Source organism: Phyllobates terribilis, unplaced genomic scaffold (assembly GCF_046119375.1).
Source record: "Phyllobates terribilis strain yellow unplaced genomic scaffold, ASM4611937v1 Scaffold_5__5_contigs__length_657084704, whole genome shotgun sequence".
NCBI classification, from domain to species: Eukaryota; Metazoa; Chordata; class Amphibia; order Anura; family Dendrobatidae; genus Phyllobates; species Phyllobates terribilis.
The window spans coordinates 289400294-289422488 of NW_027362765.1; the positions used below are offsets into that span (position 1 = coordinate 289400294).

General features: G+C 43.8%; 1 protein-coding gene across 4 annotated transcripts in view; it reads right to left on the reverse strand.

The window, feature by feature from the left end:
• Nucleotides 1-7742: 7742 nt before the first annotated feature.
• LOC141272993 (uncharacterized) overlaps nt 7743-22195 on the reverse strand; it is a 47179-nt gene continuing 32726 nt past the window's right edge. For 2 of the 4 annotated variants that reach the window (XM_073684261.1, XM_073684262.1), the window contains exon 8: nt 7745-9288. In XM_073684261.1, the coding sequence (XP_073540362.1) occupies nt 8222-9288 (1067 nt within the window). In that variant the 3' untranslated portion in view covers nt 7745-8221. Of the gene's footprint in view, nt 9289-22195 lie in introns of all 4 variants that reach the window. The other 2 variants (XM_073684259.1, XM_073684260.1) reach the window with 2 other exon arrangements.

Consider the following 22195-nt stretch of genomic DNA (forward strand, 5'->3'; position numbering starts at 1 on the left):
TCTATAAAATGATGGTAGTCTCACGTTCAGAGCAGTAGTGGAAGGTGAGATATGGAGCCTGAAAGTCAAAACATTATTACCCTTTAATTCGTCAGTGTAACTACTATCTGAAGGGTATGGGCACTTTCAATGGAATATTAGTTTACTAAAATACAACATGAAGGATAAGAGTTTGCAAAGGTGAAAATTTTTTAATCAATTGTTAAAGTGCTGTATAATAATGGATATTTCCATGAAACTAGATGATAACATTTCCATTGTCCGGTCTTCCTGATTGAGAAAACAGAAGGATGTTCCCGGAGCCTCCTGTCGTCATAGACGCATTGCCCCTCAGCTCTATTTATAACGGACAAAGAGGCACATTCACAGGTATAGTGCTGGGGGCTTTTCATCGCAGCGGGATCACTGGAGTTTGTTCAGAGCCTGAGACGAGAGAATTAGAAAGCAGGGACCCACACCCAAGACAGATGAAGGAAGCCACACACAACGCATATGCTGGAAGCCACAGAAAACAAAGATACTGGAACTCACACATAATAATAATAATCTTTTTATTTATACATGCAAAAAATGCTGGAAGCCACACACATCGATGCTGGAAGCTACAGAAAACAAAAATACTGAAACCCACACAACACTGATCCTGGATCCCACACAAAGGAGCAGACGGCCGTATTTCTCCTGCATTGCAATCGCCGGACTAGCCCGGCACTTCTCCTGACCTGAGCCTGACAGCTACATAGAAATACATCAATCTGTCATGCTCAGAAAAGGAGAGGTGCAGGGCCAGTCCGTGCACTGCGATGCGATCCTTGCATAAGAAATACGGCTGGCTGTCTACACCCTAACACTGATCCTGAAAACCACACACAATACTGATAGTGGAACACACAGATGCAAAAGACACTGGAACCCACATATACAAGACATTGGGACACACACATACAACGGACACTGGAATCCACACATACAGTAGTGTTCAAAACAATAGCAGTCCAGTACGACTAACCAGATTAATCACTGTTTTGATAGAAATTATATTACCGCATGTCAAACAATTTACCAGTTGGTGCAGTAGATTCTAAGAAAACCAGCAGACTCAGCATTCATGATCTGCATGTTTTTGAGCCTGTGCATTTGAATAATTGAAAGGGGATGTGTTCAAAATAATAGCAGTGTGGAGTTCAATTAGTGAGGTCAATCATTCTGTGAAGAAACAGGTATGAATCTGGTGGCCCTTATTTAAGGGTGAAGATTGCACATGTTGTACATGCATTTCTCCTTGAAAGCCTGAGAAATATGGGTTGTTCGAGACATTGTTTAGAAGAACAACGTACTTTAATTAAAAAGTTGATTGCAGAGGGTAAAACTTATAAAGAAGTGCAGACGACGAAAGGCTGTTCAGCTAAAATGATCTCCAATGCGTTAAAATGGAAAGCAAAACCAGAGAGACGTGGTAGAAAACGGAAGACTACCATTCGAAAGGATCTAAGAATAGCCAGAATGGCAAAGGCTCAGTCAATGATCAGCTCCAGGATTATCAAAGACAGTCTTACAGTAAGTTGGGTTGTGAGTACTGTGAAAGTTAGACGCCTGTGTGAAGCTAATCTCTTAGCAAGAAGTCCCCGCAAAGTCCCACTGTTAAAAAAAGACATGTACTGAAGCGGATACAATTTGTCAAAGAACACATCAACTGGCCTAAAAGGAAATGGAGAAACATTTTGTGGACTGATGAAAGTAAAATTGTTCTTTTTGGGTCTAAAGGCTGCAGACAGTTCGTTAAATGACCCCCAAACTCTGCATTCAAGCCACAGTACACCATGAAGACAGTGAAGCATGGTGGTGCAAGCATCATGATATTGGCATGTTTTTCTTACTATGGTGCTGAGCCTATTTAGCGCATACCAGGGATCATGTACCAGTTTGCATATATTAAAATACTTGAAGAAGTCATGTTGCCTTACGCTGAAGTGGATATGCCCTTGAAATGGGTGTTTCAACAAGACAACGACCCTAAACACACCAGTAAATGAGAAAAATCTTGGTTCCAGTCCAACAAAATTGAGGTTATGGAGTGGCCAGCCCAATCCCCGGACCTTAATCCGATAGAACACTTGTGGGGTGACATCAAAAATGCAGTTTCTGAAGCAAAGCCTACAAATGCCAAAAAATTGTGGGATGTAGTCAAAGCATCCTGGGCTGGAATAACAGTTGACAGGTGGCAGAAGTTGATTGACTCTATGCAACATCGATGTGAAGCAGTTCTAAAAAAAACTGTGGGTATACAACTAAATATTAGGTTAGTGATTCACAGGAATGCTAAATCCTCAAAACAGAGAGTACATATTGTGAGTTTGTAAAGACAAATGCAGACACTGATTTTTTATATTTTTTTTAAAAACATCCCCATGTTCATTTTTTTTTTTTTAACTTCTGTAAAGTAGTTAAAAATTATTTACATTTCTCTTCATGTTTTAAATTAGAAAACAGAGTGCAATGTTCCCAATGCATGGAAATAAAAACTAGTATAAAGATTTTGTGCTTAACTCATGTTTTTGGAGGTAAAGAGGTATAAGGAGGAGGTATAAGGAAAACTACAATTCCCAGCATGTTCGGGCTATGTGAAAGTGATATTACAGGGAGGGTAAATACTAACTAGAACTACAACTGTCTCCCAGTATTCCCCAGGTTCAAACAGAGAGCAGTAACCACACAAGGAGAGGGTCTGTTTCACTTTCTTTCCCAGTCTCTGCACACAAGCTCCGCCCCCTCAGGTTAAGTGACGGGGAAATCATGCCAGGTCCTTCTCCACTCATCTCCACTTCACTGACCAATGTGATGTTTTTGAACACTACTGTACCACTGATACTAGAACCCACACAAACGACAGACACTGGAACCCACACCAAACACACATACTGGAAGTCACAGGAAACAAAGATACTGGGAACCGACAAATAACACTGATCCTGTATCCCACACATAAGGCCCCACTATCCGTATTTGGTCAGTATTTTTTCTCAGGAATGGGAGCCAAAACAAGGCGAGGAACAATCAGAGAAAAGGTATAATAGAAATAAGTCACCAATTCTGCAGTTATCACCCTTTCCTGGTTTTGGTTCCCACTGAGAAAAAATACTGACCGAATACTAACCAAATACCGTGGGCTTACACTGATCCTGGAAACCACACACAATATTGGAACCCACACATACAACAGACACTGGAACCCACACATACAGCCATGGCTGAAAGTATTGGCACTCATGAAATTGTTCCAGAAAATGAAGTATTTCTCCAGAAAATTATTGCAATTACACGTTTTGTTGTACACGTTTCTTTCCTTTGTGTGTATTGGAACAACACAAAAATAAAAAGAGAAAAAAAAGGCAAATTGGACATACACTGTGTGCCGAATTATTAGGCAAGTTGTATTTTAGAGGATTATTTTTATTATTGATCATTAACTATGTTCTCAATCAATCCAAGCTTAATATTTTTGGAAGTTGGAGTGGGGTTTGTTTAGATTTGGCTATCTTAGGAGGATATCTGTTTGTGCAGGTAACTATTACTGTGCAGAATTATTAGGCAACTTAATAAAAACCAAATATAATCCCATCTCACTTGTTTATTTTCACCAGGTAAATCAATATCAGTGCACAAAATTTAGAAATAAGCATTTCTGACATGCAAAAACAAAAAAAAATTAGTGATCAATATAGCCACCTTTCTTTATGATGACACTCAACAGCCTTCCATCCATAGATTCTGTCAGTTGCTTGATCTGTTTTAGATCAACATTGTGTGCAGCAGCCACCACAGCCTCCCAGACACTGTTCCGAGAGGTGTACTGTTTTCCCTCCCTGTAGATCTCACATTTTATGATGGACCACAGGTTCTCTATGGGGTTCAGATCAGGTGAACAAGGGGGCCATGTCATTAATTTTTCTTCTTTTAGACCTTTACTGGCCAGCCACGCTGTGGAGTAGTTGGATGCATGTGATGGAGCATTGTCCTGCATGAAAATCATGTTTTTCTTGAAAGATACTGACTTCTTCCTGTACCACTGCTTGAAGAAGTTGTCTTACAGAAACTGGCAGTAGGTCTGGGAGATGAGCTTCACTCCATCCTCAACCCGAAAAGGTCCCACAAGTTCATCTTTGATGATACCAGCCCATACCAGTACCCCATCTCCACCTTGCTGGCGTCTGAGTCGGAGTGGAGCTCTCTGCCCTTTATTGATCCAGCCTCTGGCTCATCCATCTGGCCCATCAAGAGTCACGCTCATTTCATCAGTCCATAAAACCTTTGAAAAATCAGTCTTAAGATATTTCTTGACCCATTCTTGACATTTTATCTTATGTTTCTTATTCAAAAGTGGTCGTTTTTCAGCCTTCCTTACCTTGGCCATGTCCCTGAGTATCGCACACCTTGTGCTTTTTGATACTCCAGTAACGTTGCAGCTCTGAAATATGGCAAAACTGGGGGCGAATGGCATCTTGGCAGCTTCACGCTTGATTTTCCTCAATTCATGGGCAGTTATTTTGCGCCTTTTTTGGCCAACACGATTCTTGCGACCCTGTTGGCTATTTGCCATGAAACGCTTGATTGTTTGGTGATCACGCTTCAAAAGTTTGCAAATTTCAAGACTGCTGCATCCCTCTGCAAGACATCTCACAATTTTGGACTTTTCAGAGCCCGTCAAATCTCTCTTCTGACCCATTTTGCCAAAGGAAAGGAAGTTGCATAATAATTAAGCACACCTTATATAGGGTGTTGATGTCATTAGTCAACACCCCTCCTCATCACAGAGATGCACATCACCAGATTTACTTAATTGCTACTTGGCTCTCAAGCCTATGCAGCTTGGAGTAGGACAAAATGTATAAAAAGTATCAAAGTGATCAATGCTCCAGGGTCTCTATTTGAAGGGTGCCTTCTCCCAACAGCAATTTTAAGATCTCTCTACAGGTGTTCAATGGGATTTAGATCCAGCCTTATTGCTGGCCACTTCAGAACTCTCCAGCACTTTGTTTCCATCCATTTCTGGGTGTTTCTTGTAGTATGTTTGGGGTCATTGTGTTGCTGGAAGACCCATGACCTAGGACGCAAACCCAACTTTCAGATACTGGGCACTACATTGAGCCCCAAAATCCTTTAGTAATTTTCAGATTTCATGATGCCTTGCACAGTCAAGGCACCCAGTGCCAGAAGCAGCAAAACAACCCCAAAACATCTTTGAACCTCCACCATATTTGACAGTAGGTACTGTGTTCTTTTCTTTGCAATCCTCATTCTGTTTTCAGTAAACCGTAGAATGATGTGATTTACCAAAAATCTTTATCTTGGTCCCATCTGTCCACAAGACGTATTCCCAGAAGGATTGTAGCTTACATACATTTTGGCAAATTGCAGTCTAGCTTTTTTTATGTCTGTGTCAGCAGTGGGGTCCTCCACGGTCTCCTGCCATAGCGTTTCATTTTATTCAAATCTTGATGGATAGTTCGCACTGACACTGATGCACCCTGAGCCTACAGCAGGACAGCTTGAATTTCTTTGGAACTCGATTGGAGCTGCTTATCCACCATCTGGACTATCCTGCATTGCAACCTTTCATCAATTTTTCTCTGCTGTTCACGTTCAGGGACATTAGCCTACAGTGCCATGGATTGTAAACTTCTTGATTATGTTGCGCACTGTGGACAAAGAAACATCAAGATCTGTGGAGATGGACTTGTAACCTTGAGATTGTTGATATTGTTCAACAATTTGGGTTCTCAAGTCCTCAGACAGTTCTCTTCTCTTCTTTCTATTCTCCATGCTTAGTATGGCACACAAAATGCAAAGATTGAACCAACTTCTCCCCTTTTTATCTGGTGTAAGGTGTGATTATCATATTACCCACACCTGTTGCTTGCCACAGGTGAGTTTGAAGGAGCATCACATGCTTGAAACACAGTTGTTTACTTACAAATTTGGAAAGGTGTCAACAACTTTGTCTGGCCCATTTTTAGAGTTTTGTGTGAAAATATGTCCAATTTGCCGTTTTTTTCCTCTGTTGTGTTTGTGTTGTTCCAATACACACAAAGGAAATACCGTATTTGTTGGACTATAAGATGCACATAGGTTGTAGAGGAGGAAAATGGAAAAAATAAATTAAGCAAAAAAATGCAGTCATGATGCATTGTTATGGGGGGGGGGGTGGTCTGCTGCTGACAGTTATAGGGATAAAGTCCCCCAATTTTGTACCAATTTCCCCCATCCTGGTATATATGGCCCCTATCCCCATTCTCTTATACATGGTCCCCCATCCTGGTATACCATCCCCACCCCCACCTTGGCATACATGTACCCCCCCCATCCCCACCCTAGTACACATGGCACCTCATCCCCATCCTGGCATACATGGCCCTCCATCCTGCTATATATGGCCACCCATCTATGTATACATGTTCCCCCCCATCCAAGTATATATGGCCCTCTCACACCTAAAAAAAAAAAAAAGGGATTCTACTCACCTTCCCTCTACTCCAATGGCGTCCTGTTCTCATGCCAGCAGCTGGCATCAGCGTGTAAGCAGCGCATGACGTCACTGACATGTGCCCTCACACCCTGAGGTCAGCTGCTGGAATATTCACTGCTGGGATGGACTATGGGAGTGGAGAGCAGTGAATATTCATGCTCCTTAATAGCGGGCACACGTGATCGCCGAGCAGCTGCAGGAGAGGCGGCTGCAACTAACACTGTGCCTGCTATTAAGGAAAATTAATATTCACTGCTCCCCATGCCTAGTCCATCCCACCTCTCGGTGCTGGCTTCAGTGCATAGAGGTGGGTATGACTATGGGCGTGGGGAGCAGTGAATATTCCCTTTTTTTTATAACAGCGGGCACGTTGTTAGCTGCAGTAGGCGGCTCCTGCCTCCTGTGACCCGCTCCTTCGCCGCGGCCGTTGACCCCTACCATTCACATCCGGACTATAAGACGCACCGCCCACTTTCCTCCAAAATTTGAGGAAAAAAGTGCGTCTTATAGTCCGAAAAATACGGTAAACATGTTTATCACAAAATGTGTAATTGCAATGATTCTCTGGGAGAAATACTTAATTTCCTGGAACAATTTCAAAGGTGACAAAACTGTGTGTGGTTATAAGACCATGTTCAGTATTTGATCAGTATTTTAAATCAGTATTTGTAAGCCAAAATCAGGAGTGGAACAATCAGAAGAAAAGTCTAATAGAAACAATGCATCACTTCTGCATTTTTCAACCACTCCTGGTTTTGACTTGCAAATACCAATGTAAAGTACTGACCAAATACTGAACATTTGATCATGGTCCAACTGACATAATTTGCAGATTTCCTCGCAGTACTTCCGCTTCCATCTCACAGTCAGCCAGTATTGCAATACAGCAGAGCTGTGACAGCTACAGATGCTAATGTGTTTGTTATGTGACAAAGTTCAGTTCTACTGTTCTGTGTTAGTTACATGTCTCAAACTGGTAATGCCTCCTTTTATTAAAAATAATCTCTGGAGGCAGATTCTTATGCAGATCTGTGTCCAGCCCATATCCTTAACAGCTCATTTACATATAAGAAAAACATTAATTTTTCTAGAATAAAATACAACAGATCGCAGATATCAAGGTATAATTTTAATCAGCTTTATTTGCCCTATGTCCCCATATAGACGGCTTAGGTGGTTTCATCCAACAGAGTCCCCTTGAGGTCCTTACAGACCTGGTCATTAAAGGGTTACAACAAAAGTAATAAAGCTGCTGGAACAATGTTACATAGAGTGTTCTCTCAAAAAATGGTGGACATGAGCAATTGCTGTTCTGTGGATGTAATACTCCTGATATTGTTTTGACTTCTCCTCTGGATAAAATCTCTCTGTAAGTGAAATCAACTCTCTTCTATACTTTTTGAACTCCAAACATTAAGATATGTTTTATGAGCGCTCGGGAAATCAAACAGCATATCCATAATATAGTGTGCTAACCAGGATTTCTGCTTTATTAATGCACAGGTCAAGTTTAAATAGTGTCACAGACAAAGGAAACGTCATACCGCAGCCAATGGGAATTGAGCGGCGTGAACAGAAATGTGAAACTTTTCTGCCCAGCAATGTTAACCATTTGATTGCCATAGAACAAGAAAATTAGACAAGATGGATACACAGAGACAATATGGAGTCTGTTCTCTCCCATCTCCCACATTTAAGTCACGTATATGGCTTCTCTACTGTATGAACTTTGTGATGTTCAGCTAAACCTGCTTTCTGGGTAAAACATTTTCCACATTTTAAACATGCAAATGGCTTCCACCCTGTGTGACTTCTTTGATGCATAAAAAGTCCTGATCTTTTGGCAAAGCATTTCCCACATTCTAAACAGAATAATGGCTTCTCTCCTGTGTGGATTCTCTGATGTTCAACAAGACTGGATTTCTGGGTAAAACATCTCCCACATTCTAAGCACGAAAATGGCTTCTCTCCTGTGTGGATTCTCTGATGTTCAACAAGAGCAGATTTACAAATAAAACGTTTTCGGCATTCTGAACATGAAAATGGTCGCTCTCCTGTGTGGATTTTCCAATGTTTAACAAGATCTGATTTAGTGATGAAACATTTCCCACATTCTGAACATGAAAAGGGCCTTTCCCCTGTGTGAAATCTCTGATGCTGAATAAGAGAAGATTTCTGAGTAAAGCATTTCCCACATTCTTCACATGAAAACGGCTTTTCTCCCGTGTGAATTCTTTGATGCTGAAAAAGATCTGATTTACGGCCAAAATACTTCCCACATTCTGGACATAAAAATGGCCTCTCTGAGTTGTGTATTCTCTGATGTTGGATCAGATTTGCGTTCCGGGAGAAGGTTTTCCCACACAGTGAACATGAAAATCCTTCATGAATCTTTATATGACTACAAGGAGTACTGTTCTGAGTAAGGCATGTACGACACTCAGAAGATGAAAGTTTACTGATGCCCATGTGCATCCTCGGAAAATTAACAATTGGTGCTTTCTGTAAAAAACTTTCTCCCAACTCAAGTCTAGGAAATAATTCACACCTTCTGCTATATGTTTGGTCTGTAATTATGTCTGATCTATGAGAAGGATGTTCTTGGTTAGAAGGATGGGACAACAGATCTATTCTGTTGTGTCCTGGATGAATCATTTGTGTAACAGTCTTTTTTCCAGGAAAATATTGTGTGAGGTTCTTTACTTCAAATTCATTATCGGGTATACTGGAGATATTTCTCTTCAAATCTTTGTTGCAGTCACCGGCTAGGATTAAAAAAAATGTTCATTATTTTCTGCTTCCATGGAAATTAAATAAAATAATATATATAAAATTTCTACAGGATCTACAAACTAAGTCAACGAAAGAAAAGGAAAAAAAATTGAGACATGGGTTTCTGAATGTAGGAAGGTAACGAATAAAAAAAAAAAATACTTGGGGGCTGATTCATTGAAGGGAATCTGCCACCAAGCAATCTATCCCATGTGTGAACAGAATAATTAAGGGCAGAGACTGATTCTAGCGATGTGTCACTTACTGGGCTGCTGGCTGTCAATTTGATAGACGTAGTTACTTACCGGTAACGGGATTTCTCAGAGCCCATGACGGCACCACGGAGAGAGAGGATCCGCCCTTCAAAGACAGGAAACCTACAGATAAAAGGACGGTACATCTCTCCCGCATCAGTTGTTTACAGAGCTTGAGAGGACCACCAGGTTAGTAACACAAAATTTTACAATTTAAGAACTCGTCAGAGACACCAAGTGGCTACAACAGGTAACTAATAAGTGTGCGCACCCACACGTGAAGGGAGGGAATGTACGGGTGCCGTCATGGGCTCTGAGAAATCCCGTTACCAGTAAGTAACTACGTCTTTCTCCTTCCCCCATGACGGCACCACGGAGAGAATTACAGAGAAGTGACTCATTAGGGGGGGACCACAGCTTCCAGAACCCTTCTCCCGAAAGTGAGGTCCGAAGAAGAGGTTAAGTCTAGCCGGTAGTGATTAAAGAAGGTAGAGGGGGAAGACCAGGTTGCCGCTCTACATATCTGCTCTATCGTAGCACCAGCCTTCTCCGCCCAGGAGGCTGCCACCGCTCTTGTTGAGTGGGCCTTCAGTTTCTCCGGGGCTGCTTCCCCACGTGAGGAGTACGACAGTGAGATGGCCTTCCTTATCCATCTGGCCAGCGTGCCCTTAGAAGCTTTCTTCCCCTTACGAGGACCCTGAAAGCAAACAAAGAGAACTATCCTGCCTACACTCTTGTGTAGCCTCTAGATATCGGATTAGGCACCTTCTGACGTCTAGTGTATACAAGACCTTCTCTTTTGTGTTCCTAGGGTTAAGGCAGAAAGAAGGAAGGGTGATTTCCTGGGACCTGTGAAATCTTGATGCCACTTTTGGTAGATAGGCAGGGTCGGTTTTCAGAGTAACACTATCCTCCAAGATTTGTGTGAAGGGGAGGCCTGCCGATAGGGCCTGAATATCCCCTACGTGCGGATGTGAGAGCTACCAAGAGTGCTGTTTTTAGGGACAGAATTTTTAGGGATGCTTCCGACAGGGGTTCAAAAGGGGCCTCCGTTAAAGCTGAAAGGACCAAGTTTAAATCCCAGGGTGTAGTATTTCGGGATGGGATGGGTCGGGATCAAGCTGATGCTTTAATAAACCTAGATACCCATCTATCCCTAGCTAGGTCAAAATTATAGAGCGCTCCCAGGGCCGCAACTTGAACTTTTAAGGTACTTGTGGCCAGGCCATGCTCCAAACCCCTCTATAAAAATTCCAGGATAGTTGTCAATGGAACCTCCCCACCCAACTTGGAACCTGAGACTGAAAGGAATTTCTTCCAGGTTTTCCCGTACAGTTTGGTGGTCACAGGTTTTCTACTTTGAAGTAGTGTGGTGATGAGATTTGGGGAGAAACCTTTGTCTTTCAGAAGAGCCCTTTCAAATTCCAGGCTGTCAAGTGTAAGCTTGAAGCCCGAGGATGGAGAACCGGACCCTGAGAAAGAAGGTCCGGAAGCTCCGGAAGAACCCATGAATCGGAGATTGATAACCTCCTCAGCCATGAAAACCATGCCATCTTTGGCCAAAAGGGGGCTATCAAGATTACCCTCACTTCCTCTTCCCTGATTTTCCTCAGAACAGCTGGAGTCAGAGCGGTCGGAGGAAAAGCGTAAGCTAGAGGGTTATTCCATGGGATCATGAAGGCATCCACGGCTACGGGGTTCCCGTTGGGATCTAGGGAGCAAAAAGAGCGTGTTTTCTTATTCCGATTGTTGGCGAATAGATCTATGGAGGGCCGGCCCCAAATTTGTACTATCTGCCGAAAAACTGACTGACTTAATTCCCACTCGCCCTGCTTCAGCTGCGTCCGACTCAGAAAGTCTGCGGTGCGATTTTCTATCCCTTTTATGTGTAGAGCGGATAGGAATTGTAAGTTCTCATCGGCTAAGCGAAAGATGACCTCTGTCGTCTGCATTAGGGAATGGGACCGTGTACCCCTCTGGTGGTTCAGGTACGTCACTACTACTCTGTTGTCTGAAAAGACCTTCACGTGATGTCCTTGTAGTGTATGCATGAATTCCCGTACTGCCCGCTCTACTGCTAGGAGCTCCTTCATGTTTGATGACATTAGCTTTAGGCGTTCTGACCAGACCCCCTGAACTACAAGGTTGTTGAGGTGAGCCCCCCAGCCCCCGCATCTGTGGTCAGAATTTGAGGTGTCGGGATAGTCCAAGGAATCCCCCGGCCTCGATTGTCCATGTTCCCCCACCACTCTAGGGAAAGTGTGGTTTCTGCAGATAGCGTTAGCTGCCCTTCTAAATGCCCTTTTAGGGATTTTTCTGCCTCTAGAATTTCCCACTGTAGGGTCCTGGTGAGTATTTGAGCCCATTGGACGGCCGGGAAACAAGCTGTCAGGGAACCTAGAAGGGACATGGCTTTCCGTAGGGACATAGATGGGTGGGACTTTGCCCGTGACATCTGGCCTATGATTTTGTGAACTTTCTCTGCGGGGAGACGACACTCCTGTCTTTTTGAATCCAGCACGATGCCAAGGAATTCCTGTATCTGGCATGGTACTATTTTGGATTTTCCCAGATTCAAAAGCCATCCTAAGCGAGTCAAAGAATCCATGACACTTCCCAGATGGGATTTGCAGTCTAGGAAGGAGCTGCCTATCACCAGGAAGTCGTCTAGGTATGGGACGACCAGGGTATTCGGTTCCCTTAGATGAGCCTTTACCTCTGCAACAATCTTGGTGAAAACCCTTGGGGCTATGGCGATGCCGAATGGGAGGGCAGTATATTGATAGTGTCTGACCACTCCACCCATAGGAACTGCTACTCTGAGGAACTTCCGGTAGTCTTTGTGTATCGGGACGTGATAATAAGAGTCTTTTAAATCCAGGACGGCCATAAAACAATCAGGAAACAGCATTTTTACTGATGATTTTATTGTTTCCATTTTGAAGGCTTCCACCTTCAAAAGTTTGTTTAGCTTTTTTAGATTTACAATCGTCCTGTACGTCCCATCTGGCTTTTTCCTCAGGAACAACGGAGAATAGAATCCCTTGCCTTCCTCCTCCCCCGGGACTTTCTGAAGGACTGCCTTCCCTACCAGTCCCTGGATTTCCTGCTCCAAGGCCAGCTGCTCCTCGCTTGAGGACCTTTTGGGGGTCACGACAAAGTTTCGTTGAGGGAATGTGAGAGACTGGAGTTTCAGGCCCGATTGTATTAGGCTCAGAATCCATGAGCTGTTGGATATTAACTCCCAGGCCGGGAGAAAGCCTGAAAGCCTCCCCCCCACCCGGGGCAAATCTTTATTGGGAGGGCTTTCTGCTATCTTTGGGGGGTTTGTTAAATAGGAACCCTTTGGTCTTCCTTCTCCTGTCTTCCCACATATCCTGCTCTTTAGGGGGTTTTCTAAGGATAAACCTCTTACTCCGAAAAGGTTTCCTGTAAGCAGTGTTAGACAGGATAGGGAAACGCTTCTTATTGTCCCCGGCTTTCTCTAAGATGTCATCAAGAGCAGACCCAAATAGAAACTCTCCTTCGCAGGGGATGGAGCACAATCTTGATTTAGTCTGTAGATCCCTGGGCCAACATTTGGCCGCGTTAACAAGCCCTGTCGCCCTAGCACCTAATCTGATGTAATCCGCCGAGGCATCAGCAAGGAAGGCCGCAGCCCCTTTCATCACCGTGATAGTCTCAAGAATTGTGTCTCTAGAAGTTTTCTGCCTTAGTTGCGTTTCCAGCTGATCCAGCCAGACCAATAATGACCTGGCTGTACATGTGGCTGCTACCGCAGGTTTTAACCCCCCCCAGCGGCTTCCCAGGAACCCTTTAGAAAGGAGTCTGCTTTTTTATCCATGGGGTCTTTTAAGACGCCCATGTCCTCAAAAGGAAGGGAGTATTTCTTTGCGGCTTTGGCGACGTCCAATTTTGGCGCTTTCTCCCAAAAGGAACATGCAGGGTCCTCGAACGGGTACTTTCGTTTAGGAGAAAGGAAGCCCTTCCTCTCCGGTTTACTCCACTCCTTCTTAATTAAAGAGAGAACATGCTCATTTAGTGGAAAGGACCTTCTCTTTTTTTGATCTAGGCCGCTGAACATTATATCTTGGAAAGATTTTTTGGGCCGGGGATCTGCTAACCCCATGGTAGACTTGACTGCTTTAATGACGCTATCTGTTTCCTCGACAGGAAAGCAGCTCCGTCCTCCTCTATCTGTAGACAAGGAAGAGGAAGATGAAGAGATGGATGTGTCCGAATCTTCGCCATTTTCAGAACTGCTAGATCGGGACTCGGGGGATATGTTTTTTTTTTTTTTTTTTTAACCTTTTACCCCTCGGAGGGATTTAATGGTATTTTCGACTTGTGACTTAATTAGGTCTCTAAGTTCAGAAGCAAATTTCGGGGTTCCCTCGCATATGGTTTGCTCAATGCTGGAGCTGCAGAGTCTCTTATCCCAAGTAGTGGGTAGGGCTTCTGTGCAAAGTGCACAGGTCCTATTCTTTAATTTCCCCGTACTCTTTCTTCCCTAATAAGAGACAAAAAGAGAGAGAGAGCGAGGGCCCCTAGTTACAAAGTGGACTTTCATGAAGATCACTTACCAACCAGACGGAAGAGCGGGTACCGGTTCAGGAGGTGGAGCCATCTTTGTCAACGGAGTCCTCCTGGAAGATGCTGAGGTGGAGTCGATCGGCCGGAGCGCCCGCTTCCACTGCTACGGCCCTGGTGCCCCGTTCCAATATAGCGAAAAGTTAATTATTTATTTATAATATATATATATATATATATATATATATATATATATATATATATATATATATATATATATATATATTACACATATACACACACTCACACACAGGGTGGAAGGGGGAGATTTATCAAACATGGTGTAAAGTGAAACTGGCTCGGTTGCCCTTAGCAACCAATCAGATTTCACTTTTCATTCCTCACAGACTCTTTGGAAAATGAAAGGTGGAATCTGATTGGTTGCTAAGGGCAACTGAGCCAGTTTCACAGATCTAGTTTTCACAGATCTCCCCCAAATCTGTTCTTTTCAGATAATTGAGATAACACATAATGGCAAATAATTTAAATGCAGATCAAAAAAATATGGATTTTAACAGAGTATTGGAAATCTCAAAATGCTGAAACCGTTAGAGCAAATTGTGTTGAAACATTTGGTACTCAAGCCCCAAAGAGACAAACCATTTACCGCATTCGTGACAAATTCAATGCCACTGGCTCAATCCTTAATGCTCCAAAAACTGGTCGACCCAAAACAGTCTGTACAGAAGATAATAATTTTTGTTCAGAGTCTAAAAAAGTCCACCTCAAGAGCCTCTTTGGAATTGGGAATTTCACGAGCTTCTATCATGCGAATCCTGAAATCTATTGGGTGGAAAGCTTATCGTCCACGTCTAATTCATGGTTTATTGGAGGATGATCCAGACCGGCGGCTGCAATTTAGATTCCACATTTCATTTTCCAAAGAGCCTGTGAGGAATGAAAAGTGGAATCTGATTGGTTGCTAAGGGCAACTGAGCCAGTCTCACTTTACACCATGTTTGATAAATCTCCCCCTTTATAACCTTATTACACTTTCTGTCCACCTACTTTTAGGCCACCCTGTATATTATATATATATATATATATATATATTATATATATATATATATATATATATATATATATATATATTTATATATTTATTATATATATATATATATATATAATGTTATTCCTATTCCTGACAGCGTGCCAGAGCTTTAAGAAGCATCTTCTCGCGTCCTCTGCTGTCTTTTAAGGCACTGGGAGACTCTCCCATAGTGCCTGTGATGACCCAGCGCCCCCTCCTCCCCTCGGGGAGAACGCCGGCGCAGACTGGCTACCCAGTCATGCATTGCGGTGCCGCGTCATTCGCATGCGCGGTAGACCCGGAAGTTCAAAAAGAAAGCCGCCGGGCCGCGCTCCCACCTGCCGCAACCAGGGGGGGGGCAGCATAGCACCTCGGCGGGCCTCGACAGGCCCTGTCCTCTTCGTCTGGACCCCCCCGCACACCCTAGAGGCCCACTAACCCCAGCGGTGGCGCATTAGGGCACCGCACCACCCGAGGCAGGGAACCCCTGCTGCCTGGTTCAGACTGGCCGGGCCTGGCATCCCGCTAAGTCCATCTTCTGGCACCCTGCAGGTATGCCTCCTCAGGAACTGTAGGATCCCGTCAAGGACAGGAAACCAACTGATGCGGGAGAGTGGTACCACCCTTTTATCTGTAAGTTTCCTGTCCTTGAAGGGCGGATCCCCTCTCTCCGTGGTGCCGTCATGGGGGAAGGAGAAAAAAATCATTGTTTTATCTTCTGCAGATCTAGCAGTTCTCGGAATGCTGAGCTCTGTATAACCCCCGTGCACATCACTGACTGGCAGTTTCTGGCCATGTACAGCGTGCACAGAAATCAGCCAGAGATGGGGGTGGACTCAAGAATATGCTTGCCAACAGGTTTAGTAGTCCTCTAATGAAGATGTCCTACTGATAAAACAGTGATTTTCTCAAAACCACACATTGCTGGAATCAGGGTCTCTGACCTGGCGACTGAATTCTGGTATAAAATACCTTAAGAACTCTTAATATTTTTGCACAATCGCCACTTTTAGCATTTTCAGTCTCAGCCAGTTCTGTCAATGGGAATAGCGTGGATGGGATGCAGCGACACCTGCCCGTCGAATTCAAGAAAAGTTACACCACTTCAGTGGCATAGCCTACTCCAGAAATGTACTGTGGCCCCAGACTGGAGTAGATTCCACGTCCTGTGAGGATTCTCTGGTGCTGGTGGCGAGTTTGAGCGGTAATTTGACCACAAGCATGCAATATCCATACACCAGGCCACATTCAGACTAGACGTGAGCGGCCTTGCTCAATTTGCTTATATTGAGCGAGGCTGCACACATCTAGTTGGAATGTAGCTGGAAGTATGCATATTTCATACATGTGGTCACATGCCTGCTCGGTCTCCTCGCTGACACCGGAGAATCCTCACAGTGCATGCTGTGTGATATGTAAGGATTCACAAGACTGAAGTCACACAGAGTGACTCCAAACTTTTGTTATAAGCCTTGACAACCCATTTAATGAATTGGCTTCTTGGTCCTAAAAGCACAAAATGCCTTCTTTATTTTTGTGGTATTGATGTTAAAGGGGCAATCCCATAAATTAATTTAACTTTACATCATGCAAAACATAATTTTACATAGAGGTGGGAGGGAAAGAAAATATTCTATTTTTATACTAAACGGTTTTATTTATGCTTAAAAGGGTGTTCTCACATTGTCCCTTGAGCATCTCAGAGCTCTGCAGTTTCCTTCCTGACTGCTTGCTGGAGGTGGGACCCCTCCTTGAATTATAGTTTTTATCCAAGAGCTTGGTCTTATTACTACATATTACCAGTCTGGAATTGTTTGTTCTTATTAGAAATAGTTTGGAGTGAACTTAGTAATACTAGTGGGCATGCAAGTGAAGAGATATATATATAAGGCTGTGTGCCCACGATGCGTATTTCATGCGTTTTTGGTTCGGAAATTTCCGCATGATAAACGCATGGTAAGCCTTCTGCCATGGTCCCCTATGCAATTCCGCACTTTCAATGCCCATGCTGCGGATTTTTCCGCAGCGTTTATGCTGTGCTCAAAAATCCGCAGCATGTCCATTAATTTTGCGGAAGCGCAGCGTTTTCGCCGCCACTGCCTTGCATTAGAACGCGCCAATAACGCAAGACTGCATCTGTACTTGCGTAATTGGCGCGTTCTAATGTGCGGATGGTACCCGAGGGTAGAGGAGAGGAGAGTCTCCTCCACACCCAGGTACCATTAAAAAATCTGTACAAAAAGAATAAAATAAAAAATAAGTGTATATTTACCTTCTGGTGGCCCACGGTGTGCTCCTCCTTGCTTCCCGGCACTTCACAGTGGATTGAAGGACCTGCGCTGACGTCAGAGTCATGTGACGGGTCACGCGACGCTGATGTCGGCAGGTCTTTCAATTCACCGCTGCCGGCAGCCGGGACCGAGCGAAACAAGCCAGAGCGGGCCATTGGAGGGTAAGTATATATTTATTTTGTTATTTTTAACCACTCTCTCAGTCACACTATATAAATCCATGCTGTTTGCATGGATTTATATAGTGTGACCTAGTTGTCACAAGCACTTTTCAAGTGATGCTAATTGCTTGGAAAGGGCTTGTCAATCCGCATGCGGAAATGTCAGTGAATAACGCTCCATTTCCGCATGTCCCTGGCAGGAAAACGCATGTACAATCCGCATGCGTTTTTTTCTGCCAGGGAGATGCAGAAACGCTCAGGAAAAAATCCTGAGCATTTCTGCATCGTGGGCACATAGCCTAACCCCTATTTGTAGAAGACAGAAAGAGCAAACATGTGCAGTGAATCCCTTATGTTATTTGCATATAGAGATAACATTTAAACAAGAACACAGCTCAGGAAAGTGGGAGCAGTGGCAGAAGTGCTCTGGAGCTGCCAATGGTGGGGGCTGATTTTAAAGGACTGACAACAGCTAAGGAGCTGAAAGGGAGAGAGGTGAACAGCTAACTGCTGTATATAAATCTATGAGCTAGAAAGAGCTGACTGGTATGTTAAGAGTTAACTCCTCTCCTGGAATGTAATTACTGCCAAACTCCTTGGAAATAGTTATACACTATGTAAGATATCAACTCTCAATGCATGAGAATGGCAGAAGATAAAAAAGCAAGTCAAGTCAATTGTAAACTTGCTCATTTTCATGCTAATTAAATTTAATAATATGAGAATAACCCTTTAGCTGTTTCTTCACAACACTTATTTATTACCTATGAAGCAAGTAAGAGAAGTTGGACTTCCAAATATATTGTTAAAGGGAGTCTGTTACCCCAAAAATGGATTTTAAGTGGGCTATACCGTGTTGTAAGGGACTTAAGGCCCCTATAACAACCATACTAGCACTGTTACTGGTACAGTGCCTAAGAAAATAATTCAAATGCAAATTAGCAGGCATCAGTGTACTCTTGGAGTGGCCAAGAGTTTGGTGTACCATTATGTCTCATTTACATATTTTTGCTCCTTACCCAGCTTCAGTGCTTGCTTCCCACATCAGTGGCTGTAACAACGCCCTCTGCACTGACTGACAGCCAGCTGCTCATCATTACGGACGGCTGTCAGTCAGTGTCGGGGGCGCGGTTACAGCCACCACTCTCTAAGCACAGAGTCGTGACTTAAACCGTGGTGGCACTACCTATATGACTATAAGAGTGAGCCTGTTTCCTCCCAGCAGCGGGGCTCTCAATGTGGCGGCTGAACGTTGTGAGAATACTATTAACTAGTGTTGAGCGAGTACGTATCATTAACTCTTTCGGCGAACAAATATTATGAGAAAAAAAACAAAACAACAAAAGTGCACATATTTGGTATCCCCTCATCAGGAATGACCTGACCTATAAAACTGTCCCACTAGTTAACCCCTTTAGTGAACACGGTAAAAAAACAAAAAAAACAAGACAAAATAAAAAACGCTTTATCATCATACCGACAAACATAAAACGGAATAAAACACGATAAAAATGACAAATGTAAATAGAAATGGTACCGCTGAAAACTTCATCTTGTCCCGCAAAAAACAAGCCGCCATACAGCTCCATCATCAGAAAACCAAAAAATGATATCTCTCAGAATAAAGTGATGCAAAAAATGTTTTTTTTCTAGAAAATAGTTTTTATTGTGTAAAAGCGCCAAAACATAAAAAAACTATATAAATGTAGTATCCCTGTAAACGTACTGACCCGAAGAATAAAGCTACCTTATCAATTTTACCACAAGCGGAACGAGATAAAAAAAAAAAAAACAATCCCTGAATTGTTGTTTTTTGTTTATTCTGCCTCCCAAAAATCGAAATAGAAAGTGATCAAAAAATGTAATTTGCCCAAATATGGTACCATTAAAAATATCAAACCTGTCTTGCAAAAAACAAGACCTTACATAACTGTTGGCCAAAATATGGAAAAATGATTGCAAAAACTAGTCTTTGCAAAAAAAAAAAAAAAAAAAAAAGGGTCATAAAAACCCGATATGAATCTGGTATTGATGTAATTGCACCGACCCGAAGAATAAAGTCGTTTAATCACTTATACCACACGAGGAGCGGCGTAAAAAAAAAAATTTAGGGTTACAGTTAGGGTTGTATTAGGATTTTTTCAAAAGTAAAGAAAAAAATAAATAAATAATGATGACAATTTCAAGAACACTTCAAGAGATCTACAAAATACACATGCAAATATTGAAATACATACAGTACAGACCAAAAGTTTGGACACACCTTCTCATTTAAAGATTTTTCTGTATTTTCTTGACTGTGAAAATTGTACATTCACACTGAAGGCATCAAAACTATGAATTAACACATGTGGAATTATATACTTAACAAAAAAGTGTGAAACAACTGAAAATATGTCGTATATTCTAGCTTCTTCAAAGTAACCACCTTTTGCTTTGATGACTGCTTTGCACACTCTTGGCACCGGAAATGGTCTTCCAACAATCTTGAAGGAGTTCCCAGAGATGCTTAGCACTTGTTGGTCCTTTTGCCTTCACTCTGCAGTCCAGCTCACCACAAACCATCTCGATTGGGTTCAGGTCAGGTGACTGTGGAGGCCAGGTCATCTGGTGTAGCACCCCATCACTCTCCCTCTTGGTCAAATAACCCTTACACAGCCTGGAGGTGTGTTTGCGGTCATTGTCCTGTTGAAAAATAAATGATGGTCCAACTAAACGCAAACCGGATGGAATAGAGGGATTTTTGGTACTCACCGTAAAATCTCTTTCTTGGAGCCTTCATTGGGGGGCACAGGACCATGGGTGTATGCTGCTGTCGCTAGGAGGTTGACACTAGGCAAAAAATGGAAAATAGCTCCTCTTCCGCAGTATACACCCGCCTACAGGCACCAAGTTCACCAGTTAGTGGCTAGAGCCGTAGGAGAAGCATAACATAACCACTATGCAATGCCCAACGGGGCACAACCATGAAAACTAAATGAGATGCCCAACAGGGCCAACTGAGATGCCCAACAGGGCCAACTGGACATATGACCAAAAAACAGGGAGGGTGCTGTGTTCCCCAATGAAGGAGCCAAGAAAGAGATTTTAAGGTGAGTACCAAAAATCCCTCTTTCTCTATCGCTTCATTGGGGGACACAGGACCATGGGACGTCCCAAAGCAGTCCCCTGGGTGGGAGAAAAGAAAGTCAGAGACTAGGTCAGACTGCGGCAACTGCCGCCTGCAGGACCTTCCGTCCAAGACTGGCATCAGCCGAAGAATAAGTGTGGACCTTGTAAAACCTTGAAAAGGTGTGAAGAGAAGACCATGTTGCAGCATTACAGATTTGAGAGGCCGAAGCCGGATGGCGGGCCGCCCAAGAGGCCCCCACCGCCCTGGTGGAGTGAGCCCCTACTGCGGGAGGGGGAGGATTGCCCAAGATGCGATGTGCCTCCAAAATGGTCGAACGTATCCAATGGGCGATGGTTGACTTGGAAGCAGGAAGACCCTTGCGACGCCCCTCAGGGATGACAAAAAGGGCATCCGAGCGCCGAAGGGAGGCCGTTCTAGAAAGGTACATATGTAGAGCTCTGACCAGGTCCAGTTTGTGCAGGGACTTCTCCCGTGGATGCACTGGAGCAGGGCAAAAGGAAGGCAAAACGATGTGCTCATTAATGTGAAAAGCGGAAACCACCTTTGGCAAAAAGGAAGGCACCGGCCTAAGCACTGCTTTGTCTTGATGGAATACCAGAAAAGGCGACCGACAAGAGAGGGCTGCAAGTTCTGCGAACCTTCTAATAGAGGTAACAGCCACCAGAAAAGCCACCTTCCAGGAAAGTAGAGAGGCTGGAATGTCCTGAAAGGGTTCAAACGGAGGCTGTTGTAGGACACTTAGGACCATATTAAGGTCCCATGGTTCCACTGGAGGGCGATAGGGGGGCGCTAGATGGGCCACCCCTTGTAGAAACGTCCTGACCTGAGGACGGCTAGCTAAGTTACGTTGGAATAGAATGGACAAGGCCGAAACTTGGCCCTTGAGAGTGCTGAGAGAGAGTCCCGCCTCTAGGCCAGACTGAAGAAAAACCAAAATGACTGGCAAAGAAAAGGACATAGGAGTAAGCGGATCCTGTTCGCAGTGACGAAAAAAGGCTCTCCAAGTTCTGTGGTATATGAATGAGGTAGCGGGTTTTCTGGCGTTAATTAGGGCCTGAATGACATTGTCAGAAAAGCCCGCCGTCTTCAACACCGCGGCCTCAACGGCCATACCATTAAATTCGGAGAACGAGAACTCTGATGAAGAATAGGACCCTGAGAGAGGAGGTCAGGGCGGTCTGGTAGTCTCCAGGGGGAGTCGACAAGCAGATTTACCAGATCTGCGTCCCAATCTGGGGCTACTAGAACTGGTACTCCTTCTGTCTTGACCTTTTTGATGACTCGAGGGATCAAAGGTAGAGGTGGAAAGAGATAGGGCAGTTGGAACTGTGACCATGATCGCGGGACCGAGCTACAAAAGGACGGAACCTTGTGGTTTAACCGGGACGCCATGAGGTCGACGTCCGGCGTGCCCCACCGTAAGCAGATTTGGTGAAACACC